Raw genomic sequence first — 27,430 nt, 5'->3', positions numbered from 1 at the left:
TAACCTGTATAAGGTCAGCTTTCGTGTTTGTTTTTAACCTGTATAAGGGCAGCCTTAGTGTTTGTATTTAACCTGTATAAGGTCAGCTGCAGTGTTTGTATTTAACCTGTATAAGGTCAGCTGTAGTGTTTGTGTTTAACCTGTAAAAGGTCAGCCGTATTGTGTGTATTTAGCCTGAATCAGGTCAGCCGAAGTATTTGTATTTAACTTGTATAAGGTCAGCTGTCGTGTTTGTATTTAACTGTATAAGTCAGCCGTAGTGTTTGTATTTCACGTGTATAAGGTCAGCTGTAGTGTTTGTATTTCACTTGTATAAGGTCAGCCGTAGTGTTTGTATTTAACTTGTGTAAGGTCAGCTGTCGTGTTTGTATTTAACCTGTATAAGGTCAGCTGTAGTGTTTTTGTTTAAGCTGTATAAGGTCAGCCGTAGTGTTTGTATTTAACTTGCATATGGTCAGCTGTCGTGTTTGTATTTAACTTGTATAAGGTCAGCCGTAGTGTTTCTATTTAACCTGTATAAGGTCAGCTGTAGTTTTTCGATTTAACCTGTATAAGGTCAGCTGTAGTTTTTAGATTTAACCTGTATAAGGTCAACCGTTGTGTGTGTATTGAACCTGTAGAACGTCAGCCATAGTGTTTGTATTTTACCTGTATTAGGTCAGCCGTAGTCTACCGATTTAACCTGTATGATGGCAGCCGTAGTGTTTGTATTTAATCTGTATAAGGTCAGCCATCGTCGATCGATTTAACCTGAATGAGGGCAGCCGTAGTGTATGGATTTAGCTTGTATTAGGTCAGCCAAAGTGTTTGTATTTAACTTGAAAATAGTCAGCCGTAGTGTTTGTATTTAACCTGTATAATGTCAGCCATAGTGTTTGTATTTAACCTTTATAAGGTCAGCTGTATTGTTTGTAGTTAACCTGTATAAGGTCAGCGTAGTCTATCGATTTAACTTTTATGAGGGCAGCCATAGTGTTTGTATTTAACTTGTATGAGGGCAGCCGTAGTGTGTGTACTTAACCTGTATAAGGTCAGCCGTAGTCTATTGATTTAACCTGTATGAGGGCAGCCGTAGTGTGTGCATTTAATCTATATAAGGTCAGCTGTTGTGTTTGTATTTAACCTGTGTGAGATCAGCCGTAGTCGTTGTATTTAACCTGTATGAGATTAGCCGTAGTGTATGTATTTAACATGTATAAGGTCAGCGTAATGTGTGTATTTAACCTGTATAACGTCAGCCACAGTGTTTGTATTTAACCTGTATAAGGTCAGCCATATTGTGTGTATTTAACCTGTATAAGGTCAGCGTAGTCTATCGATTTAACTTGTATGAGGGCAGCCGTAGTGTTTGTATTTAACCTGTATGAGGGCAGCCGTAGTGTGTGTACTTAACCTGTATAAGGTCAGCCGTAGTCCAATGATTTAACCTGTATGAGGGCAGCCTTAGTGTGTATTTAACCTGTATGAGGGCAGCCTTAGTGTGTATTTAACCTGTATAAGATCAGCCGTAGTCGATTGATTTAACCTGTATGAGGGCAGCCGTAGTGTGTGTATTTAATCTGTATATGGTCAGCCTTATTCTCTTGATTTAACCTGAATGAGGGCAGCCGTAGTGTATGTCTTCAACCTGTATAAGGACAGCTGTAGTCTATTGATTTAACCTGTATCAGGTCAGCTGTAGTGTATGTATTTAACCTGCATAAGGTCAGCCGTAGTGTTTGTTTTTAATCTGTATAAGTTCAGCCGTAGTCTATTGATTTAACCTGTTTGAAGGTAGCCGTAGTGTGTGTATTTAATCTGTATAAGGTCAGCCGTAGTCTATTGATTTAACCTGTTTGAGGGCAGCCGTAGTGTGTGTATTTAATCTCTATAAGGTCAGCTGTTGTGTTTGTATTTAATCTGTGTGAGATCAGCCGTTGTGGTTGTATTTAACCTGTATGAGATCAGCCGTAGTGTATGTATTTAACATGTATAAGGTCAGCCGTAATGTGTTTATTTAACCTGTATAACGTCAGCCATAGTGTTTGTATTTAACCTGTAGAAGGTCAGTCGTATTGTGTGTATTTAACCTGTTTAAGGTCAGCGTAGTCTATCGATTTAACTTGTATGAGGGCAGCCGTAGTGTTTGTATTTAACCTGTATGAGGGCAGCCGTAGTGTGTGTACTTAACCTGTATAAGGTCAGCTGTAGTCCAATGATTTAACCTGTATAAGATCAGCCGTAGTCTATTGATTTAACCTGTATGAGGGCAGCCGTAGTGTGTGTATTTAATCTGTATATGGTCAGCCGTAATCAAATTGATTTTACGTGAATGAGGGCAGCCGTAGTGTATGTATTTAACCTGTATGAGGACAGCTGTAGTCTATTGATTTAACCTGTATCAGGTCAGCTGTAGTGTATGTATTTAACCTGCATAAGGTCAGCCGTAGTGTTTGTTTTTAATCTGTATAAGTTCAGCCGTAGTCGATTGATTTAACCTGTATGAGGGTAGCTGTAGTGTGTGTATTTAATCTGTATATGGTCAGCCGTATTCTATTGATTTAACCTGAATGAGGGCAGCCGTAGTGTATGTATTTAACCTGTATATGGACAGCTGTAGTCTATTGATTTAACCTGTATCAGGTCAGCTGTAGTGTATGTATTTAACCTGCATAAGGTCAGCCGTAGTGTGTATTTAACTTGTATAAGGTCAGCCGTAGTCTATTGATTTAACCTGTATGAGGGCATCCGAAGTGTGTGTATTTAACCTGGATAAGGTCAGCCGAAGTCTCTTGATTTAACCTGCATGAGGGCAGCCATAGTGTTTGTATTTAACCTGTAAAAGGTCAGCCGTATTGTTTGTATTTAACCTGAATAAGGTCAGCCGAAGTATTTGTATTTTACCTGTATAAGATCAGCTGTCGTGTTTGTATTTAACCTGTATATGGTCAGCGGTTATTTATGTATTTAACTTCTATTAGGTCAGCCATAGTGTATGGGTTTAACCTGTATAAGGTCAGCCGTAGTGTATGTATTTAACTTGTATTAGATCAGCCATCGTGTATGGATTTAACCTGTATATGGTCAGCCATAGTGTGTGTATTTAACCTGTATAAGGTCAGCGTAGTCTATCGATTTAACTTGTATGAGGGCAGCCATAGTGTTTGTATTTAACTTGCATAAGGTCAGCTGTCATGTTTGTATTTTACTTGTATAAGGTCAACCGTAGTGTTTCTATTTAACCTGTATGAGGTCAGCTGTAGTTTTTCGTTTTAACCTGTATAGGGTCAGCCGTTGTGTGTGTATTGAACCTGTAGAACGTCAGCCATAGTGTTTGTATTTAACCTGTATCAGGTCAGCCGTAGTCTACCGATTTAACCTGTATGATGGCAGCCGTAGTGTTTGTATTTAATCTGTATAAGGTCAGCCATCATCGATTGATTTAACCTGTATGAGGGCAGCCGTAGTGTATGGATTTAGCTTGTATTAGGTCAGCCAAAGTGTTTGTATTTAACTTGTATAAGGTCAGCCGTAGTGTTTGTATTTAACCTGTATAAGGTCAGCCAAAGTGTTTGTATTTAACTTGTGTAAGGTCAGCCGTAGTGTTTGTATTTAACCTGAATTAGGTCAGCCGAAGTGTTTGTATTTAACCTGTATAAGGGCAGCCGTAGTGTTTGTATTTCACTTGTATAAGGGCAGGCGTAGTGTTTGTATTTACTCTGTATTAGATCAGCCGAAGTGTTTGTATTTAACTTGTCTAAGGTCAGCTGTAGTGTTTGTATTTAATCTGTATAAGGTCAGCCATGTTTGTATTTAACCTGTGTTTGGTCAGCCGAAGTGTTTGTATTTTACTTGTATAAGGTCAGCCATAGTGTTTGTATTTAACATGTATAAGGTCAGCTGTGGTGTTTGTATTTAACCTGTATAAGGTCAGCTGTGGTGTTTGTATTTAACCTGTATAAGGTCAGCTGTAGTGTTTGTATTTAACTTGTATAAGGTCAGCCATATTGTTTGTGTTTAACCTGTATGAGGTCAGCTGAAGTGTTTGTATTTAACTTGTATAAGGTCAGCCGTAGTGTTTGTATTTAACCTGTATAAGATCAGCCGTATTGTTTGTATTTAACTTGGATAAAGTCAGCCGTAGTGTTTGTATTTAACTTGAAAAACGTCAGCTGTGGTCTTTGTATTTAACCTGTATAAGGTCAGCTGTAGTGTTTGTATTTATCCTGTAAAAGGTCAGCTGTAGTGTTTGTATTTAACCTGTATAAGGTCAGCTTTCGTGTTTGTTTTTAACCTGCATAAGGTCAGCCGTAGTGTATGTATTTAACATGTATAAGGTCAGCTTTCGTGTTTGTTTTTAACCCGTATAAGGGCAGCCTTAGTGTTTGTATTTAACCTGTATAAGGTCAGCTTTCGTGTTTGTTTTTAACCTGTATAAGGGCAGCCTTAGTGTTTGTATTTAACCTGTATAAGGTCAGCTGCAGTGTTTGTATTTAACCTGTATAAGGTCAGCTGTAGTGTTTGTGTTTAACCTGTAAAAGGTCAGCCGTATTGTGTGTATTTAGCCTGAATAAGGTCAGCCGAAGTATTTGTATTTAACTTGTATAAGGTCAGCTGTCGTGTTTGTATTTAACTGTATAAGTCAGCCGTAGTGTTTGTATTTCACGTGTATAAGGTCAGCTGTAGTGTTTGTATTTCACTTGTATAAGGTCAGCCGTAGTGTTTGTATTTAACTTGTGTAAGGTCAGCTGTCGTGTTTGTATTTAACCTGTATAAGGTCAGCTGTAGTGTTTGTGTTTAAGCTGTATAAGGTCAGCCGTAGTGTTTGTATTTAACTTGCATAAGGTCAGCTGTCGTGTTTGTATTTAACTTGTATAAGGTCAGCCGTAGTGTTTCTATTTAATCTGTATAAGCTCAGCTGTAGTTTTTCGATTTAACCTCTACAAGGTCAGCTGTAGTTTTTCGATTTAACCTGTATAAGGTCAGCCGTTGTGTGTGTATTGAACCTGTAGAACGTCAGCCATAGTGTTTGTATTTTACCTGTATTAGGTCAGCCGTAGTCTACCGATTTAACCTGTATGATGGCAGCCGTAGTGTTTGTATTTAATCTGTATAAGGTCAGCCATCGTCGATCGATTTAACCTGAATGAGGGCAGCCGTAGTATATGGATTTAGCTTGTATTAGGTCAGCCAAAGTGTTTGTATTTAACTTGAAAATAGTCAGCCGTAGTGTTTGTATTTAACCTGTATAATGTCAGCCATAGTGTTTGTATTTAACCTGTATAAGGTCAGCTGTATTGTTTGTAGTTAACCTGTATAAGGTCAGCGTAGTCTATCGATTTAACTTTTATGAGGGCAGCCGTAGTGTTTGTATTTAACTTGTATGAGGGCAGCCGTAGTGTGTGTACTTAACCTGTATAAGGTCAGCCGTAGTCTATTGATTTAACCTGTATGAGGGCAGCCGTAGTGTGTGCATTTAATCTATATAAGGTCAGCTGTTGTGTTTGTATTTAACCTGTGTGAGATCAGCCGTAGTCGTTGTATTTAACCTGTATGAGATTAGCCGTAGTGTATGTATTTAACATGTATAAGGTCAGGTAATGTGTGTATTTAACCTGTATAACGTCAGCCACAGTGTTTGTATTTAACCTGTATAAGGTCAGCCATATTGTGTGTATTTAACTTGTATAAGGTCAGCGTAGTCTATCGATTTAACTTGTATGAGGGCAGCCGTAGTGTTTGTATTTAACCTGTATGAGGGCAGCCATAGTGTGTGTACTTAACCTGTATAAGGTCAGCCGTAGTCCAATGATTTAACCTGTATGAGGGCAGCCTTAGTGTGTATTTAACCTGTATGAGGGCAGCCTTAGTGTGTATTTAACCTGTATAAGATCAGCCGTAGTCGATTGATTTAACCTGTATGAGGGCAGCCGTAGTGTGTGTATTTAATCTGTATATGGTCAGCCTTATTCTCTTGATTTAACCTGAATGAGGGCAGCCGTAGTGTATGTCTTCAACCTGTATAAGGACAGCTGTAGTCTATTGATTTAACCTGTATCAGGTCAGCTGTAGTGTATGTATTTAACCTGCATAAGGTCAGCCGTAGTGTTTGTTTTTAATCTGTATAAGTTCAGCCGTAGTGTTTGTTTTTAATCTGTATAAGTTCAGCCGTAGTCTATTGATTTAACCTGTTTGAAGGTAGCCGTAGTGTGTGTATTTAATCTGTATAAGGTCAGCCGTAGTCTATTGATTTAACCTGTTTGAGGGCAGCCGTAGTGTGTGTATTTAATCTCTATAAGGTCAGCTGTTGTGTTTGTATTTAATCTGTGTGAGATCAGCCGTTGTGGTTGTATTTAACCTGTATGAGATCAGCCGTAGTGTATGTATTTAACATGTATAAGGTCAGCCGTAATGTGTTTATTTAACCTGTATAACGTCAGCCATAGTGTTTGTATTTCACCTGTAGAAGGTCAGTCGTATTGTGTGCATTTAACCTGTATAAGGTCAGCCGTAATGTGTTTATTTAACCTGTATAACGTCAGCCATAGTGTTTGTATTTAACCTGTAGAAGGTCAGTCGTATTGTGTGCATTTAACCTGTATAAGGTCAGCGTAGTCTATCAATTTAACTTGTATGAGGGCAGCCGTAGTGTTTGTATTTAACCTGTATGAGGGCAGCCGTAGTGTGTGTACTTAACCTGTATAAGGTCAGCCGTAGTCCAATGATTTAACCTGTATAAGATCAGCCGTAGTCTATTGATTTAACCTGTATGAGGGCAGCCGTAGTGTGTGTATTTAATCTGTATATGGTCAGCCGTAATCAAATTGATTTTACCTGAATGAGGGCAGCCGTATTGTATGTATTTAACCTGTATGAGGACAGCTGTAGTCTATTGATTTAACCTGTATCAGGTCAGCTGTAGTGTATGTATTTAACCTGCATAAGGTCAGCCGTAGTGTTTGTTTTTAATCTGTATAAGTTCAGCCGTATTCTATTGATTTAACCTGAATGAGGGCAGCCGTAGTGTATGTATTTAACCTGTATCTGGACAGCTGTAGTCTATTGATTTAACCTTTATCAGGTCAGCTTTAGTGTATGTATTTAACCTGCATAAGGTCAGCCGTAGTGTGTATTTAACTTGTATAAGGTTAGCCGTAGTCTATTGATTTAACCTGTATGAGGGCATCCGAAGTGTGTGTATTTAACCTGGATAAGGTCAGCCGAAGTATTTGTATTTTACCTGTATAAGATCAGCTGTCGTGTTTGTATTTAACCTGTGTATGGTCAGCCGTTATTTATGTATTTAACTTCTATTGGGTCAGCCATAGTGTATGGGTTTAACCTGTATAATGTCAGCCGTAGTGTATGTATTTAACTTGTATTAGATCAGCCATCGTGTATGGATTTAACCTGTATATGGTCAGCCATAGTGTGTGTATTTAACCTGTATAAGGTCAGCGTAGTCTATCGATTTAACTTGCATGAGGGCAGCCGTAGTGTTTGTATTTAACCTGTATAAGGGCAGCCAAAGTGTTTGTATTTATCCCGTATGAGGGCAGCCATAGTGTATGCATTTAACTTGTATTAGGTCAGCCATAGTGTATGTATTTGATGTGTAAAAGGTCAGCCGTTGTGTGTGAATTTAACCTGTATAAGGTCAGCCGTAGTGTATGTATTTAACCTGTATAAGGGCAGCCATAGTGTGTGGATTTTGCCTGCATTAGGGCAGCCGAAGTGTTTGTATTTATCCTCTATGAGTGCAGCCATCGTGTATGGATTTAACTTGTATTAGGTCAGCCGTAGTGTTTGTATTTCACCTGTATAAGGTCAGCTGTGGTGTTTGTATTTAACTTGTATAAGGTCAGCTGCAGTGTTTGTATTTAACTTGTATAAGGTCAGCTGTAGTGTTTGTATTTCACCTGTATAAGGTCAGCCGTAGTGTTTGTATTTAACCTGTATAAGGTCAGCCGTAGTGTTTGTATTTAACTTGTATAAGGGCAGCCGTAGTGTTTGTATTTACCCTGTAATCGATCAGCCCAAGTGTTTGTATTTAACTTCTCTAAGGTCAGCCGTCGTGTTTGTATTTAATCTGTATTAGGTCAACCGTTGTGTTTGTATTTAACCTGTATTAGGTCAGCCGAAGTGTTTGTATTTAACTATTATTCGGTCAGCCATAATCTTTGTATTTAACCTGTATAAGGTCAGCTGTTGTGTTTGTATTTAGTCTGTATAAGGTCAGCTGTAGTGTTTGTATTTAACTTGTATAAGGTCAGCCATAGTGTTTGTATTTAACCTGTGAAAGGTCAGCTGTAGTGTTTGTATTTAACTTGTATAAGGTCAGCCGAAGTGTTTGTATTTAACCTGAATAAGGTCAGCCGTAGTGTTTGTATTTAACCTGTATGAGGTCAGCTGTAGTGTTTGTATTTAACTTGTATAAGGTCAGCCGAAGTGTTTGTATTTAACCTGAATAAGGTCAGCCGTAGTGTTTGTATTTAACCTGTATGAGGTCAGCTGTCGTGTTTGTATATAGCCTGTATAAGGTCAGCCGTCGTGTTTGTATTTAACCTGTATTAGGTCAGCCGTAGTGTTTGCATTTAACTTGTTTAAGGGCAGCCGTGGTGTTTGTATTTAACCTGTATTAGGGCAGCCGTAGTGTTTGTATTTAACCTTTATTCGGTCAGCTGCAGTGTTTGTATTTAACTTGTCTTAGGTCAGCCGTACTGTTTGTATTTAATCTGTATAAGGTCAGCGGTAGTGTTTGCATTGAACTTGTTTCAGGGCAGCCGTAGTGTTTGTATTCAATCTGTATAAGTTCAGCTGTGGTGTGTGTATTTGATCTGAATTTGGTTAGCCGTAGTGTTTGTATTTAACCTGTATTAGGTCAGCCGTAGTGTGTTTATTTAATCTGAATAATGTCAGCCGTAGTGTTTGTATTTAACCTGTATTCGGTCAGCCGTTCTGTGTGTGTTTAATCTGTATAAGGTCAGCCATAGTGTATGTATTTAGTCTGTATGAGGTCAGCCGTAGTGTGTGTATTTAATCTGTATAAGGTCAGCCATAGTGTATTTAATCTGTATTAGGTCAGCCGTAGTGTATGTATTTAATCTGTATAAGGTCAGCCATAGTGTGTATTTAATCTGTATTAGTTCAGCCGTAGTGTTTGTATTTAACCTGTATAGGGTCATCCGGTGTGTGTGTATTTAATCTGTATTTGGTCAGCCATAGTGCATGTATTTAACTTGTATTTGGTCAGCCGTAGTTTATGTATTGAACCTGTATAAGGTCAGCCGTAGTGTTTGTATTTAATCTGTATAAGGTCAGCCGCAGTGTTTGTATTTAAGCTGTTTAAGGTCAGCCGTAGTGTATGGATTTTGCCTGCATAAGGGCAGCCAAAGTGTTTGTATTTATCCTGTATGAGGGCAGCCATAGTGTATGTATTTAACTTGTATTAGATCAGCCATCGTGTATGGATTTAACCTGTATATGGTCAGCCAGAGTGTGTGTATTTAATCTGTATAAGGTCAGCCGTAGTGTTTGTATTCAATCTGTATAAGGGCAGCCGTAGTGTTTGTATTTAACCTGTATGAGGGCAGCCAAATTTTTTGTATTTATCCCGTATGAGGGCAGCCATAGTGTATGCATTTAACTTGTATTAGGTCAGCCATAGTGTATGTATTTGACGTGTAAAAGGTCAGCCGTAGGGTGTGTATTTAACCTGTATAAGGTCAGCCATTGTGTGTGAATTTAACCTGTAAAAGGTCAGCCGTTGTGTGTGAATTTAACCTGTATAAGGTCAGCCGTTGTGTATGTATTTAACCTGTATAAGGGCAGCCATAGTGTTTGTATTTATCCTGTATGAGGTCAGCCATAGTGTGTGGATTTAGCCTGCATAAGGGCAGCCGAAGTGTTTGTATTTATTCTCTATGAGTGCAGCCATCGTGTATGGATTTAACTTGTATTAGGTCAGCTATAGTGTTTGTATTTAATCTGTATAAGGTCAGCCGTTGTGTATGTATTTAATCTGTATAAGGTCAGCCGTAGTGTGCGTATTTAGCCTGTATCAGGTCAGCCGAAGTGTTTGTATTGTTGCGGTTGTGGAAATTCGCATTACACCATAAAGACTCCTCAGGTGAGATATATCGGTAAGTTCATGTGTAGTTTGCCCAAACCCGTTGTGTAGAGGGAATATGTGTGATTTATCCAGGATGCGATGCTTTGAGTTAGCAATTTTTCTTTCTCTGTTGTTATTTTCGACCATTACGCCAGCAATGCAAAGAGCCACTACCTTTACCTTCACAACTCCATCCCGCAAACATCGCTTCACCGCCATTCCCAAACAACTCCCGCCAACCACCAAACCACCGCAGAAAACCCCCCACCACCTTCACGTAACTCCTTCTCCAACCATCGACCACACCACCACCCAACACCAAACGTCGTGCTGTTCAGGGCCCGTTCGGCGATTGTTGCCGAACGCATCGAGCTGCGAGCGCAAATGGCGGCCTTTCCGAGGGAGAAATTCGGATCAAAAAGGCTTCACGCCCCCTTTTTCTCCATCCAATGGGCGCGCGTCGGGCGGTATGGCCCCGCCTCCAAGCGCGATGAACGTGGATTCTTTACGAGAGGAATTCGGACAAAAAGAGGTGCACGCCCCCTTTTTGCCGCACCAATGGCTGAACAGAGGGTGGCGTGGCCACACCTCCAATCGTGTTTTGATCCTGAAATTTGCATATAGGCTCCTCCTGTGGCCTATAAAGACGCGAGCATAAGGCGACTCACAGAGTTCGCGTGATTGAGTTGCAGGCGGCTTGTCGGGGCAAGTGAAGAGTTCAAGTTCGAGTCAAGTGAAGACGGCGGTCGGCAACGAGGTTGCGGTGTGGGGGTCGCTCGTCTCGTCGAGGGGTCCAAGCCAGCCAGCCGTTCCCCTCTCCCTGAGCATCAGCAATTTCCCCCCCATCCGCGCTGAGATAGTGCCGGGGGGGGGCGCCCGTTCGTCCCCTACCCTAAACGTGGTGCCAACAAAACTGCTTGCGCGGAGTACACCGGAGAGGGCTCGCTGACCACGCCAGGGGCACGGAGTCGGGGCGCAGCTGCGCGAACACTGCGGCTAGCCCGCCATCACATCACGAGGACGTGGGTAAGACTTTCTCGGTCTCGTGGACCTGGCCACTCCTCCAGAATCCACGCACATTTGGTCCACGGACCTATCTGCCTCCTTGCCTGTGAGGGTGGCTTTCTTTCCTTTGCTTTTTGTATGAGTGATGTGGCGCCGAGTCCCGACAAGTATAACTGTATAAGTGTTGTAAATAATTGCCCTTTTATTCGGTCATATTGAATTTGAATTGACTTATTTGTTGCATTTTGCCTTGACTGTAATATACGTGCCTTCCGTGTTTCCGTCATAAATGTGCATTGCTTGTTGAACTGTTTCCCGCTTTGCTTCGTCTCCTTCCTTTTATTGAATCTCCATCTTCCATCACGTAAGGGAGTGATAGTGGGTTTAAAATGCCCGGTAAATACTTGGAACCATCAAGGTCGACGATAACTCCGCTCGGTTATCCCTGTAGTACAGAACGAGCCGCTCAAGCGGTTCGTGTCCGGAGTCGACCTGTGGCGTGATACAACTCCTCGGTACGCGACTCGCGCGAGTACTTAGGTAAATCGACCATTCGGCGATCGGACCCTATTTCGCGCGGGTAGAATGCGGGCTGAGTTGTGGTGAGGTTAAGCCCCCACCCGTGACTGGCTCCGGGCGGTAGTTCCCGGAGGGTCACGACTGAATTGTCCGTTCCGCTGGGCGAGGCGGCCGCTTTTGGCTACACGCGGTCGATCGCATGCCGGCGGGCGCGAATTCGCAACACTGGTGTCAGCGAGCGGGAAACAAACTCTCCCGTCTCCAGGCTAAATTCATGGGGATCGGACCAGGTGTGTGCGAGGCGACCCCCCCCCCCCCCCCCGTTCCCCCCAAATTTCGAGCAGGCCAAATTAATCTCTTACGTGAAATAAGATGGCATTTCAAGGCGAGCGGGTGCCGGGGGTAGAAGTGTAGTAATGTTGGATATATGGCCCGGGATGGTACTACTTGTAATAACAATCCGTGGGGAAGCTCAACCCCATATTCTGAGCACGGACTTTACCGGCAAACTGAGTCGCATAATAGCGGCACGATTGCACATCAGCGTAGCACGGAGCGAGCGGCTATTTATGGCACGGCGAATGGCGCGACATGAGGCGAGCGCTCTCAACAGCCGTTTCAAACCACGTGGGCATGGCAGGCGAGGCAGGCGGACATTGGCGGGCTTTGGAAAGAATTGAAGGTAAGAATGGAGGACCGAGCTCGAAAAAGAAAAACGAAAACACGAGCTGGAAGTAAAACAATTAAAGAAAGAACTATTGGAGAAGTCAAGACAGGCCAAGGAACTGGAGGGAAAAGTGGGGGAAATAGAATTGAGGATCCATAAGTGGTAACAAGGGACGAGCAAGCTCAGCAAGAGAATGGAGGAGGAGCGAATTGGTAATTCCCAGGATAGAGAGAACTTGGAAGAGGAATGGAAAAAAAAACCTGGAAAAGGAAAAAGGTGAACACGATGGGGATTTGGAACAACTGAAGGAAGAGGTAAAAGGCCAGATTGAAAGAGAAACCCTGGAAGGGACGATAAAATTGAGAGAGGAATGGCTGGAAAGAGGAAAGGAATACTGAAAGAAAATGGACGAAATGAGGAGGGAAGCCTGGAAAAGTTGTGCGGAAAGGAGGAAAGAAGCATGCAAATTGAGAGAGGAATTATTGGAAAAAGCTTCTGAGATACTGAAACACGAAACCAAAGAGAGAGGATTACAAAACTAACTAAGGATGTTAAAAGAGGAGAGGAAGACAGCGGAAAATGAAACCTTGAGGCAACACACTGTTCTGATCAAACAGTTGGAAGCCAAAGCAAGGTTGGAGTGTGCGGAGATGAGAAAGGAAGTAGAAAAGAAAGCTTCGGAGTTGCAGAAGCACCAAAACAAAGAGATGTAATTACAAAACGAGTTGAGGATGGTGAGAGAAGAAAGAACGACAGCAGAGAATGAAACGTTAAGGAACCACACTGTACAGATCGAACAGCTGGAAGCCAAGACCAGATTGCAGAATGAGGAACAAGAGAGACAGTGGAATAAAAACCTGAAAGAGTATGAATTTGAAACTGAACGACAAAAGGCAAAAAATAGGTTGAAGTTCGAGGAGAAAGTGAAGGAGCAAGGAATGAAGCAGGAAGGAGAAATGAGTCGATTGAAGGACACAACGAGATTGGAGAAGGAAGAATGAGAGGAACAATGGGATAGAAAACAAAAAGAGCATGCAGCCGCGTCTCCCGGGGTGAATGTCATGTCGTGGTGTGTGAGCGTCGTGACACGCAGGTGTACGTGGATTGAATGGAGACGACGACGGCAACATGTGAGGGACGGGCCGAGTAGCGGCCGTAGCTATTTCGGGAACCGTGCCGGGTTTGCCCAGCAGCGAGCGCGAGGTTCGGGCCGTGCAGCGCACGAGGCCGCCATGTGCGCGCCTGCGGGAGTGAAACCCGGTCCGGAAACGAGTGCAGTGAATGTTGCCGATCCCGCGACGGACAAAAGCCAGGCTGGGTCGATGGATTTGGACCGGACGGGTTCTCCACGCGAGCTTGTGTTAAGCTCCAATGGGCAGAGCACATGTGTTCGCGTGGGGAACCCCTCGAAAAGCGGGGCTTGTTACTTACGAAATCTAAAGATTTCGTAAGTATATTGATGACTTCCGTCATGTATGTGTGTGTGTGTGTGTGTGTGTGTGTGTGTGTGTGTGTGTGTTTGTTTGTAGGCACGATAACTCGAGAACGGAAGAAGCTACCAATGTCAAATTACACCACGTGATTCAGGAGGGTGATTCTGAGCGCTGATTAGATTTTGGTCAAAATCGGTCAAAGGTCAAGGTCACAGTGAGGTCAAACATCCAAAAAAAAGTTATAACTCGAGAACGGAAGAAGCTACCAATGTCAAATTACACCACGTGATTCAGGAAGGCGATGGCTCGCGCTGGTTAGATTTTGGTCAAAATCGGTCAAAGGTCAAGGTCACAGTGAGGTCAAACATTCGATTTTTGATGGTTTGGTACAGAATCATCGTAGAAACTTCTGGTTTGCGTCGCGACCTTCTCTTTCGACAGCTTTTATTAGACAAGGTCAGAGGTCAAGTTAACGATTTCGTAAGTACCAGTCTATGACTGCTTGTTTTTGTTTTTTTTTGATGTGCCGGGTGGCGTCATGGCTGCATGTTTGGTTGGAATCCGGCAGGAGGGTGAATCCCTGCTGGATGGTGCCGTCCAAAAGGGACGAGGGATGCGAACAGCTGCCATGACGTCACGGGCAAAGAGCGCAGGTTGCGCATTGCCACGCTGGTGCTCCGCATGTAAAAAAAAAAAGCAAGCCTTGCTTCGGGTGAACAGGATTCCCAGGCAAGGGATGGAAGACCCCTTGGCCTGGGCACAGGATGGCACAAGCTAGGGGAAGGGTTAGCTTAGTTAGACTGGCTTCATGGGGCAGGGGTAAGTCCTCATGGAGCCTGTGGAATGGATTAGGTCGAGGGATGCAATGAGATTTAGGTTGGGAAAATGATTTTTAATGGATTTTTGAGGATTTGGAGACAAAGACAGACAGTGAGTGTGTAGTGGGGACGTAGCTTAGCTACGTAGTGTTAAAAGGAACGTGCTATATTGTAAGGGATGACGTGGGAGTACAAGGTAGTTAGGGGAAGTCGTGAGCAGGATGGCCGAGTTCAGCGATGGAGTGTGAGTTGAAGAGTGGAAAATGTACACGGTGAGTGAGTGAGGTCTTTATGTATAGAGCGAATATGGAATGCATGGTGCGATGAGTGATTGGGGGGAGGAGTGATTTCCACCCAAGGGACCCCAGGGTCAATGTCGAGTGAGTTCGCTGGGTTAGACAAATTGGAAAATGGAGGTCGTTTTGTTGTTGTTGGGAGTGTAGGCTCGAAACCTGTTTTGGAGGGGTGCAGGAGCCCTGTTGACGGGCTGGGAGCATGGCTGCGAAATGTGAGTATCGCTGAGTGGGTACCCCGGGCACTGGGCTACTCGGCCACGGTAGGCCAAGGGCCCATGGGGGGCCGGGATAGCGTAGTGGGCATGGGTGCGCCCGCATGATGCCGGGGCCCGGGGCGCCATTAGCCGCGTGGGCAGTGCATTGGGCACGGGCACCCAGGGAAGGGGCCTGGGGCGCCAGCCTGCCACGTGAGCTTTTCAGCGGAGTCGCCAGGGAGGGCACTCCCCGGTGTTTAGGGAGCTGGTAGGCTCGGAGGCAGTGTAGTGCCCGGGGGTGCCATTGTTAGGGAATCGGCAGAGGGTAGTGCCTGCCAAGGGAGCCACGCGTCCCAGCCATGAGACCGTGTGAGGGCACGGAAGGAATATTGGGGAGCGAGGCCCGAAATTTGCGAGGACACCAACACAGGCGACGGGAATCTGGGTTGTTAGAACCAATAGTTTAAGCGAGAAGCGCTTGTTGAAAGCCCCGGGGTAGTTCAAAAGTTAACTGGATAGGGGAGATAGGAAGTGTACCCCTCCGCACCATCCATCCCCTCGCTCTCGTTGTGGGCCGCTGGACCCACTTTGGGTTAGATCGCTGAAGTCCGAGGAGGCCATCCTGAGGCTTGAGTTGGGCCTCGACACAGGATGCTAGCCCTCCCTCATTCCCCTTCAGGAAGGGAACGTAGGGGTTGGGAGTAGGCTCGGGGAGGATAGGTTCGCCGAACAGAGACAGTAAAGGGGGTTAGGGGACGATTTATAATGGGAGGTATAGAAAAAAAAAGTTGGGGCTAAATTGGGTTTGGACAAATTAAGGGGGTGGGTATGGACAGAGACAGGCAAAGGCGATAGGTTGGGAGGGAGATAGTCAGGTAGGTCTGAGCCCACCTTCTGATTGGCCAGCACCACCGCACTCCCTCCACCAACCTCCACTGAAAGGCAAAGGCTAGCCAACTTCATCGGCTGGCTGTTTTTGCTTCAAGGCCTGTGCCGGTCAGCTTCACTGCCGGCTGTTTTTGCTGCAAGGCCTGTGCCGGTCGATCGTCTGCCGGCTGTTTTTACTACAAGGCCTGTGCCGGTCAGCTTCACTGCCGGCTGCGTTTACTGCAGCGGCCTTGTTTTGCTGTGCCTTGCCTGTCCACCTTTGCCATGCCATGCCGACTGCCCACGTCATCTTTTGTCCCCATTCTGTTTTGATTTCCCCCCCCCCCCTTGTTCATTTCCATGCGCGCCGGGATCTATTAAGTTTGCAAGGACTGTCCTGTTGGCAGCTACAACACGGGCCTGCAGTGGTGGCCTGTGCACCGGATGACTTTTGTTTTTCTGCCTGCAGAGTTCATTGATCCTGGGCCATGGGTTAGTGTAATTTTCAGGTTAAGGTGTTAAGTTGTGTATTGTATATGAGTGCGCCCCCGGCATGTATGTCTTAGCGCCGGCAATTTATTTAAGTCGTCCGTATGAGTTGGTTTGTTTCGTTCGTTACTCAGCCCATAGGTTATTTATTTTGGGGACACTAATACCATGAATGTCGCACTCAGGGATCCGAAGGTAAAACGTACAAGGGGAGAACTACACATGATGGCACACGAGAATTTGACGACTCGGGATGAGTCTGCAAAAAGGGGAGGGGGGAGTGTTATGGTTGTGGAAATTCGCATTACACCATAAAGAGTCCTCAGGTGAGATATATCAGTAAGTTCATGTGTAGTTAGCCCAAACCCGTTGTATAGAGGGAATATGTGTGATTCATCCGGGCTGCGACGCTTTTACTTATCCATTTTACTTTCTCTATTGTTATTTTTGACCATTAAGCCGCCAACAACGCAAACAGCCACTACCTTTACCTTCACAACTCCATCCCGCAAACATCGCTTCACCGCCATTCCCAAACAACGCCCGCCAAACACCAAACAACCACAGAAAACCCCCCACCACCTTCGCCTAACTCCTGCAACCATCGACCACACCACCAGTCAACACCAAACGTCGTGCTGTCCAGGGCCCGTTCGGCGATTGGTGCCGAATGCAACGAGCCGCGAGCGCAAATGGCGGCCTTTCCGAGGGAGAAATTCGGATCAAAAAGGCTTCACGCCCCCCTTTTCTCCGTCCAATGGGCGAGCGTCGGGCGGAATGGCCCCGCCTCCAAGCGCGATAAACGTGGATTCTTTATGAGAGGAATTCGGATCAAAAGAGGTTCAGGCCCCCTTTTTGCCGCACCAATGGCTGAACAGAGGATGGCGTGGCCCCCTCCTCCAATCGCGTTTTGATCCTGAAATTTGCATACAGGCTCCTCCTGCGGCCTGTGAAGACACGAGCATAAGGCAACTCGCAGAGTTCGCGCGGTTGAGTTGCAGGCGGCTGGTCGGGGCAAGTGAAGAGTTCAAGTTCGAGTCAAGTGAAGACGGCGGTCGGCAACGAGGTTGCAGTGTGGGGATCGCTCGTCTCGTCGCGGGGTCCTAGCCAGCCAGCCATTCCCCTCTCCCTGAGCATCAGCAATTCCCCCCCCCCATCCGCACTGAGATAGTGCTGGGGGGCCCGTTCCTCCCCCACCCTAAACGTGGTGCCAACAAAATTGCTTGTGCGGAGCACGCCGGAGAGGGCTCGCCGACCACGCCAGGGGCACGGAGTCGGGGCGCAGCTGCGCGAACCCTGCGGCTTGCCCGCCATCGCGTCACGAGGACGTGGGTAAGACCTTCTCAGTCTCGTGGACCTGGCCGCTCCTCCAGGATCCACGCACATTTGGTCCATGGACCTGTCTGCCTCCTTGCCTGTGAGGGTGGCTTTCTTTCCTTTGCTTTTTGTATGAGTGATGTGGCGCCAAGTCCCGACAAGTAGAACTGTATAAGTGTTGTAAATAATTCCCCTTTTATTCGGTCGTATAGCTTTTGTCTTGACTGTTATTTGTTGCATTTTGTCTTGACTGTAATATACGTGCCTTCCGTGTTTCCGTAATAAATGTGAATTGCTTGTTGAACTGTTTCCCGCTTTGCTTCGTCTCCTTCCTTTTATCGAATCTCCATCTTCCATCACGTAAGGGATTGATAGTGGGTTTAAAACGCCCGGTAAATAATTGGAACCGCAAGGTCGACGATAACTTTGCTCGGTTATTCCTGTAGTACGGAACAAGCCTCTCAAGCGGTTCGTGTCCAGAGTCGACCTGTGGCGTGGTACAACTCCTCGGTACGCTGCTCGCGCGAGTACTTAGGTAAATCGACCATTCGGCGATCGGACCTTATTTCACACGGGTAGTATGCGGACTGAGTTGTGGTGAGGTTAAACCCCCACCCATGACTGGCTCCGGGCGGTAGTTCCCGGAAGGTCACGACTGAATTGTCCATTCTGGTGGGCGAGGCGGCCGTTTTTAGCTACACGCGGTCGATCGCACGCTGGCGGGTGCGAATTCGCAACAGTATTTATCCTGTATGAGGGCAGCTGTAGTGTGTGTATTTAACCTGTATAAGGTCAGCCATAGTGTATTGATTTAACCTGTATGAGGGCACGTACGTTGTGTGGAAATGAAACGTGGTCCATGGGGATGGAAGGTGAAAGAAGAATAGAAGGAACAGACATGGGGATGTCAAGATGGATGTTTTGTATTTCATTGAACGATAAATGGTGGAGTGTGGATCTTTGAAGCACGATTTAAATGTGCAGTATTGAGATTGAATTGAGAAAGAGAAAGTTTAGATAATTCAGTATTGAGATTGAATTGAGAAAGAGAAAGTTTCGATAATTGAGCCATGTCGCTCGAAGGACAGATGATGAAATGATTAAGAAGATTGTAAGTCTTCAGGGAAATGGAAAACATGGCAGGAATGTATGACCAATGACATCAAAAGGATTGGGTTTGTACAAAGAATATGCAAATTCCATCAATCGACCAACCACCTAAAATAGGGGAAAATGTTGTGAAGGGAATGTTGATGATAAGTGTTTGCTTGCTTTGTGGTTTGGGTTCATCATTGCACACCGACCCTTTAAACCTTGTTTAAGGTACATCTGCATGCTCGTTATTCTGTATGCAATAACATTGTGATTCTGGTGGTGGAACATGTTTGTTTATGTTTTATAAAACCATTTATTCAATACTTTACATGTTATGTAATACTTCCTTTTAACTTGAACTGAGAATCTTTGTTTCTATCTTGCAGTTTACGATGTGGCCGGAAAGTAAAACTGAAAGAAGATTTTGAAGGATGAGCCACCATTATAGTATACTTGGTTCAGGAAAACGAGCATCTTGAGATGCAGAAAGTAGAGGAAGAGGTTTCAGGAGATGAATAGAAGGCAAAAATGGATTTGACAGGAAAACAAGGCTTTGTTTAGAAAGAACAAGAAGAAGATCAAAAAGAGCAAGAAAAAAAGGTTTAGGTTGAAAAGGTTTTGCTGGCAGAGGAAGAAAAACTTCAGGAAAGAGAGGACAGGTTGGCTCAAAACGAAGGAAACAAAACGTAAACAGAAAACGCCTGTTGTAGAAAAAAAGAGAGTTAGATGTTAAAAACAGGAACAAAGTGTGCAGCAATTGGAGCAGGACCTGCGGAGAAGTGAGGAACAGGATCTGGAGTGACAGTAAGGGTTTGCTTTATCTCTTCATAATTTCTTTCCATCAACGCTTCAAAGACAGTTTCAGATCCACAAAAAGGGTAAGGCCTTAAAAATCGAGAGCGCAATTTGCAGAGACCAGAGGAAGAGACTCGTCTAAGAGAGGGGAAGCAACAGGACCACGGAGAGCAATGTGAAGTGGTGTGGAAAGAAAAAGAGTGAATTATATTGGAAAGAGAACAAGAGATGAGAGATGAGAGAAAGAGAACACAATGTGCAGATAAAGGATCAGAAGGTGTTGGAAAGAGAGACTAAAGTGCAAAAACCAGGAATGCTTGGTAAGGAAATAATCCAAGAAGAAGTGCTTGGAAAAACAGATAAGCGTCTGCAGCAGCAACAACAGAAACACCACAATATTGATTGGCTGACGTCCTAATGGAAGCCTCATGATGTCGGGTATCAGCAATGACAACAGTATGGTGTTGTCCTCCAATGACAACAGTATGGTGTTGTCCTCCAATGACAACAGTACGGTGTTGTCCTCCAATGACAACAGTACGGTGTTGGCCTCCAATGACAACAGTACGGTGTTGCTCTCCAATGACAACAGAGGCCTGACTGTGATCACAGGTTGCAACATCAGAAGCCATATCACATGCAGGACCTTCAACAGGTAAGTACTCTTCAATACCTTGGGGCAGGTGGGGTGAACACACTGGATGCAAACACAACCAACCCTAAGATCAAAATAGGAAGTTGAAATAAATTTTGGCACTTCGTCTTTTACAGACATTGCTGTTAATACTTCCTTCGATAAAGAAGAATATCCTTAAACTGGAGTTGATTGTAATTATAATTTGGTGGGAAGGTAACTTATTGGCATGGTCATCTCCATGCAGAATAATAAATAATAATAACATTAACCCTCTCTGTTTGGATGACATCACCTGACTCACCTTTTCATCGTTTACCTGTTCTATCGGTACATTTCCTTCTGTGCCCTTTCTGAAAAAGTTTTCAAACTCATTAAGATATCAATGTATTTAATATTTCATATTTCTATTGTTTTTCCAAAGTCCCCTGAGAAGAGGCACGAGATCCCTCCTCCATCCCATCACCTGAAACGATTCTTCCGGTTACAACATATGTTGTCAAGAATCTTGCCTTGCGTTACAAATTATTCCAAACTTTTTCTTAACTACCTGTTCTTCCCCTGCATCATGTCCCATTTTGTCTGTCCCTCAGAAGTTTGGAGAACAAACAAATATTTTAGCGCAAATCCAGTGGGAATTTGTGATGAAGAAAATACAGATGTGAAATTGAGGGCAAAAAAAAAAAAAAATTGAATTGAGATGATTCAGTATTTCCAGGATTGTGTTGGAAGGCATGATGATGATGATGATGATGATGATGATGGAGATTGTGATGACAATGACATTGAGTGGTTTTGTCTTCCTTTTGTTGATGTGTTGAAGAAGAAGTTTCAGTTACGGCCGCTGCAGATGCAGATGTGATGTTTGGCAATGAATCCATCATCACTCCATCGTACAAGCACTCCGGGAATGTAAGACCAAACATCAGACTCTTACAGAAGGCTGATCCAAGATATTTAAAAATATACATCAGTCTCCAGAACTACAGGTACTTAAACCTTCCATCGACCTTATTTAATAACTAGCACCCTTTTTGTGATCATGTTTGTCATTTTGTCACTGCCTTACATGTTCAAAATATCATGAAGAGAACTTAATTCCGAGTAAATAGAATTTAATAATTCAAATGAACACATCAAGCAGGTCAGGTGTCTCCCCGATTCGTGCAATCAATGTCACTCATGAAGGGAACTGCAGCAATTAACCCTTGGTTTTCGCTGGGTGACTTCATTATTCTATATCATGTGTTACGTCATTACTCTACATCATGCACGACATAACTGTACATTGTGCATGACTTCATAACTGTACATTGTGCATGAGTTCTCTAACTACTGCATTCAGTTGTTACAACTTTCTGCTCCCTAATGTCACCCAATGGAAAGCCGAATTTTGATGGTGGCATGCGCAGGGGACAGAAGGATGGAAAACGGTTCCATCCTTTTGCCACCTGCACATGTCTTTATCAAGGTTTATTTATAAGGAGTACGGAGAGAAAGGTGGATGGGACATGCAAAATGGAACAAACCAAGCGAGTCAACAGCCACGAGCAAGGAGAATGTAATATGCAACTTATATGTAATGGAAAAAAAAACCTAATCCCATAAATGGCACCTCGCAACACAATTGCACTGACAATGTGGCAGACAAGGGCTTGTATTGGCAAAGGCTGGTTGAGGTACAACAGCGGTGATGAGACTGGAGCAACTCAGCATGCAAAGGTGAGGAGCGATGTAAGCGATGTGCAATGTAAGAGAGAATGAAAGAGTGCAAATCCAAGAACGACGATCCCCAAAGGTCAAGGCTGGTGCATCTGCTGTCATGTGCAGCGCAGATCACACTGTTGGACTCTGGGACTCTCCATATTTTCGACTGAGATTCTCTATGTTGACTCCTCTGGCCTGCCTTCTGTACATTGTGGGCCGTCATTGGCCGCCGCTTCTGGTGGGCAGTGCCACGCTCCAAGCTGTCCCACCACACTGAGTAGCCGAAATAATAAAAAGTATTTATCCCCTCTTCCGGGGCTACAACTCATCCCACCACCGTGGCTTGCACATACCAGCCAAACAGTTTATATTGATGTCCTTTTAAGGTTTGTTGAGCTTTCTCACCCAATTCCTCACCTGGCCTTGCTGCCTGTACAGGAGGTTTTTACTCTGACATTTCCCCTGTTTACAAGAGTAAATCTATGCTACATGAAGCACCACAGACCATACGACATTTACAACAATATAGCTATGGTCCATCCCCACCCCCTTCTTCCACGTAACAATATATCGTGCATGTGAGATAAGGATCATTTGGTAAAATAGCTCACGAAGCTTATGAAGGAAGTTTGAAATACTTGGAAAAGTACTTGAGAGAATGGGGGATGGCTCAGTAGATGATAAATTGGGTTTCTGGGATGCCCATTTAAATGAATGGGGAAAAAGGGAAAACAATTTTGACCCAAGCCCCAAAAGCTCAAAATAGGAGACTCATTTTCTCCCCACCTCTCCCCTTCCCTCCCAAACAAGCAAATGTAAAATTGAAACTTACTGATTAAAGCACTTCTTCTCGCACAACTTACCCCACAACTCCCCCACTTCTTAAAGCACAACATAATCACAGTCCTTTTATATTTTCATTCCACTCAAAGAGCGAACCAACGAACATTTGTCCATGTTCTACTTTAGGGAATAACTTAATTTTCTTATAACATTCATTTCCATCGAGTATATTCACAAAGAATAAGTTGGAACTTGGTTCTTGGTTAAAGTATCTTTGTTGAGCAGAAATGAAATGATGAACTTCTCTTAATGCTCTGATTTGACCACCTCCTGAGCCACATATCATTTTGAGATTGCAGTAAATTGTTTTTCCATTGTTCAGTTGATAACCATCAAAGTTTTCAGTCCATTCAAGGATATTTATTTTTCTCCTTACATCCTCCAACTTATTTGTTATTGAATTTATCCGCTTATTTGTTTTACCTACTTTTACCCCGGTTATTTCGTCAATAAGACTTATTTGATATTTCTCACATTCTTTATGTTTCCCATTTAAATACCAAGGCTGATTACATCTCCACTCTTTGGTTTGGTTATTGCTTGGTGCAATATATTTATAAATCAGTAAAAAGATGGTGGTAGCCTGTGAAAATTCCCAACCCAATATCTTAACACTTATACTTGTAACCATTATGGAGACAATTGATTCCATTCTGGAAAATATATCTTTTATCATCAAAAGCTCCGAATGCTTTCTTATTTATCTCTTCTGTATAAAATTGATGTTTATAACTTCTTATTGTATTCATTTTTCTGTACTCTTCCTTCTTTAAGGTTAAACAGTTGTAATAATGTTTAAAGTTTATTGTTTCCTTGGTTCTATTTTTCTTTATTCCCTTTGGCTTCTTATCACACCTTTCAATGTTATTATTATCAATATACGTGAAAGCATAAGACTTTGATCTCAATCCTATAACTTCACTTATGACCTTCCCACCCAACTCATCCTTAAACTTACCAATAACCTTTTTATTCTTTGATGAAAACAACACATCACCTGACTGATAATTACTTGTATCATATATATCAATATTATCAATCATATCCTCGTATACATCACTTGTCTTAATTTCTCATATAAAACTATCTGTATCCATATATAACAATGACACATTATCCTTATACTTTGATTTTAAATTATTATAGTAATAGTCATACATCAACGACTTTGACAAGTCAAGAATTGATGTTCCTATATAAATAGGTTTATCCATTTCAATACTCTCTTCTTTCAAATAAATAGCACAAAAGTTCTCTGAAAACACCTCTGCTCACTCAAAACTTGTATCGGTCTATTAATTAACTTTGAAGCCTGTTTCCAAGATGTAGCAAGTCTTCTGTTTTGTTGATTTCCAACATTTTCCATAGTCTTTCCAAATACAGCATCATTCATTAATTTATAAAAGTCCTTCTCAAAATCTGTTTTTGCTTCTGTTTTCCTTTTTGTATTAAAATCAATATACTTCTTTAACCAATGACTGTTTTAAATTTCAAAATCCTATGAATTTTCCTCACTCTCAACCCAGCAGATAAATATTGTCTCAAGTTCCTTTGATACAAAACATAACTTTCTTTATCATTTAATGTAGTAAGTAGTTTTTCTGTTGATTTACCTTTTATATTAAACTTGCATAACCCGCGCTCTGCGCGACATGTTGGGGTGGGTGTGTTTGAGAAAGAACTGATGCAGAGTATCAGTAGTAATTTTACTTTAATGCAGTAAGTGGAATACGATTTCACTGTTTCAGAACCATTTTATTTACTTTTTTTGTACCATGCACCTCATATGGTCTTTGAGATAATGTAAGCCGAATATCACGTTACTCGAGCGCAGAACAAAGGCGAAGATAGCGCGACACGAAACCACAAACTCGGAAATAATATATAAGATGACTGTTGGTAATCACTTAACCATTCTTTTCTTGGACTTTCTTTATCAGGGGCATAAGGTAGGTAGGTCGTTATGTTTGTTATGAAGTTCTTCTGGATATTTTAAATCAACCTCAAAATAATATCCAACTTCAGCTTCATCCAATTCTTTTTGAGAGGAGACAACAATGTCTTGGAAAACTTTTTCATAATGTTTTTCTTTAATCCATTTAAGCTTTCTATAAGGTGAAGATTGAGACACAGCCCACCTATACAAATTGTTAGCATCATATTACATCAGGTAAGAGTTGTCCTCATTCTTATTATTAACAGGAAGATATTTTTTATTTGCTTCAGCATATCTCTTGGAACACACTTGAGATATTCCTCCTCTTTTGGCCTTCTCTATCATTAAATGCATATCTATGTCACTGATCAATTCCAAATTCTGTTTTGTCATTTTTAACATGGCACTCCAAGCCAAACCTGGGGCTGTGTAATAGTGAGCAGGGTCTAATCCATAACAATTTTTATTATGACAGACTGTTCCAAAAGTTTCAAACACATCGGCCAATAACAATACATCAGTTTTAAGATACAAATCATGATATTCTCCAAGATTCTTAAAATTAAACTTCTCCCAAACCTTTTTAGCTTGTGTATAATCTCTATTGGAAATATGAGTTTTATTCAACTTGCTATATAAACTTTCCCTTGAAGGAAGCTGTGTTTCTTTAAACTTCTCAAATGAATCCATGTAATCATATGGATATATTCCCTTTTGTGATAAGAGATCAATCACTTCTTGATTTGAGAAATGTGATTTAAGATTTGGTAAGTTTTTAATATTTGATGCTAAGTTAGATAATGGACTTGCCATAAACTTCATGTGTCAAGAAATCTGATATGGGTTATGGAGGATGTATGAATTGTTTTTGTGAATGAGATGTATTTTTGATGTGTGTTAGGAATGACAGAAATATCTCTCGGTCTTTGAAAGTTCATTTATAAATAGATTTGTGTCATAGTGAGCGTTGTGAAGAAAGACAGGAATAAAGTTTGGGGGCTTGTAATTAAGATTACAATGGGAATGAGCTGGACCTCTATATTTTCCAGAAAGATGACAGTGATCCTAACTTTGACCTCTCCCTCAATTTTCTCCTCACAAATATGACAGATACTGTTCTTTCTAAATTCCTTTTTTTCTCCCTTTGTTAATGACATTGGTTTACAGGTTTAAACCATTATTTATCTGTCTTATGCAGTCTTTTTCCAATCATCTTACAAAGTCCTCTGAGGCATCTTCTCCTCTATAAAGTTCTAACCTGTATTAATCACGAACAGATGATTTGATAGTATAACAGAAACCACAAGGAGTATGTTTTTGATATTTATTTGTGGATGATTTATTTGGATTTGGAGAAACAGCAGCTATCTTTTCAAGGATACTTTCAAAATCAGCATCTATCACAAACAGGTGTTTTATAGATTTGTTAAAATCTTTGAATGATATGTTTTAACCTGCTTTTGGGAAATTGTTTACAGTTGATTTATGATTAATACAATATTTTGAATGTTGATTTAATCGTTCTTTTGTATGAAAGGAGTTGAGACATCTCTTACAAGGATACGTTTTACATTTTCTCTTGTATAGTTGTGATTTGGTTAATGTTGATAAATTTTTGATGAAAGCATAATGTGATTTTTCCTTTGAAGTAAAGTGGAGAAGGTCAATGTGTGTTTCATCATTTTTGAAGTTGTTTGAAATTTTTAATATCTGTACTTTGTTTGTATCCATTAATCCATATACATTAACAGATAGATTATTTATTTTCTCAAATTGAGGAATATCTCTCAATGACATTGGAAACTTTCAATCTTTAACATTTAATGTATTCTCGTGTTTCTTATAACGTTCAACCCTTTCAGGTTTCCATTGTGGAGGATGTTAGTGAGCAAGAACAGACCATAGAAAATATTTACAAACTTTGTTTTGAATATTAACAACCGCTTTCTTAAGTTTTATCTCTTTTGGTAAATCAATATAAGAAGAAGCTTGAAGAGGATCTCATTTTAAGATGTGAAAATCTAAAAAGATTATTTTTGTCATAGCAAATCCATTACCAGTGTTATCAACATCTTGTTCTTGTCTTTGGAGTTCATCGTAAACATCTCATCTTACAAAATCTTGAAATGATGAAATAAAGTGAGGGTTTGTCCTCATATAGGGAGTAGTTCTCTTACCTTGTCTTACCATATTCAATTTTACTCCTATATAAAACTTAAAAGTTTTCATTTCACTTAATGTGTTTTTAATTATTGTTTCAATACTTTGTTTAACCATATCAACAGCTTCAATGATTGAAGATGGTCCAGGGTCTTGAAAGCGAAACAATCTTAATTTTATATGTTCTTTAAATGCCCCATCAGTGTTTTCAATGGAGAATTTAGTGGCACCTTCCCTTTCTTCATTGTTCTTTTGTTTGCATGATTGAAGGTGTTTATTATTTTAAAAAAATTACGAATATCATTATCACATCTACCACAATGTTTTGTTTCTTGGTCAGGTGGAGATATTGTCTGAAAAGATTGAATGTATGTTTGTTGGTTTGAAGGTGTTTTTTTATAACATATATATATATATATATATATATATATATATATATATATATATATATATATATATATATTCATGATTACAAACGTTACAGTACATTGTATTCACCATATTTATATAACAAAACATTGCTTAAAATACAATTTTCTTGATGAAAATTCCATTTAATATATAG

The 27,430-nt window shown here is 41.9% G+C and overlaps 1 protein-coding gene and 1 long non-coding RNA gene across 4 annotated transcripts in view; both read left to right on the top strand.

The window, feature by feature from the left end:
• LOC147025799 (uncharacterized) overlaps positions 1-19,418 on the top strand; it is a 64,483-nt gene extending 45,065 nt beyond the window's left edge. The window contains exon 3 of the long non-coding RNA XR_015058014.1: positions 19,177-19,418. This is a non-coding gene — a long non-coding RNA (uncharacterized LOC147025799). The remainder of the gene's footprint in view (positions 1-19,176) is intronic.
• A 38-nt stretch (positions 19,419-19,456) lies between these two features.
• The window catches only part of LOC147025797 (uncharacterized), a 94,559-nt gene continuing 86,585 nt past the window's right edge, over positions 19,457-27,430 (top strand). For all 3 annotated transcript variants that reach the window (XR_015058012.1, XR_015058011.1, XM_085880620.1), the window contains exons 1-2: positions 19,457-20,240; positions 21,043-21,208. Coding sequence is in view for 1 of the 3 variants with exons in the window: in XM_085880620.1 (XP_085736746.1) it covers positions 21,081-21,208 (128 nt within the window). In the remaining 2 variants the exon portion in view is untranslated. The remainder of the gene's footprint in view (positions 20,241-21,042; positions 21,209-27,430) is intronic.

The sequence above is a fragment of the Eptatretus burgeri genome, chromosome 5 (genome assembly GCF_056783735.1).
Source record: "Eptatretus burgeri isolate ZD-2024b chromosome 5, Ebu_testis_v1, whole genome shotgun sequence".
Classification (NCBI taxonomy): Eukaryota; Metazoa; Chordata; class Myxini; order Myxiniformes; family Myxinidae; genus Eptatretus; species Eptatretus burgeri.
The sequence above is the reverse complement of the archived record's forward strand: the minus strand, read 5'-3'. Positions and strand labels throughout refer to the sequence as shown.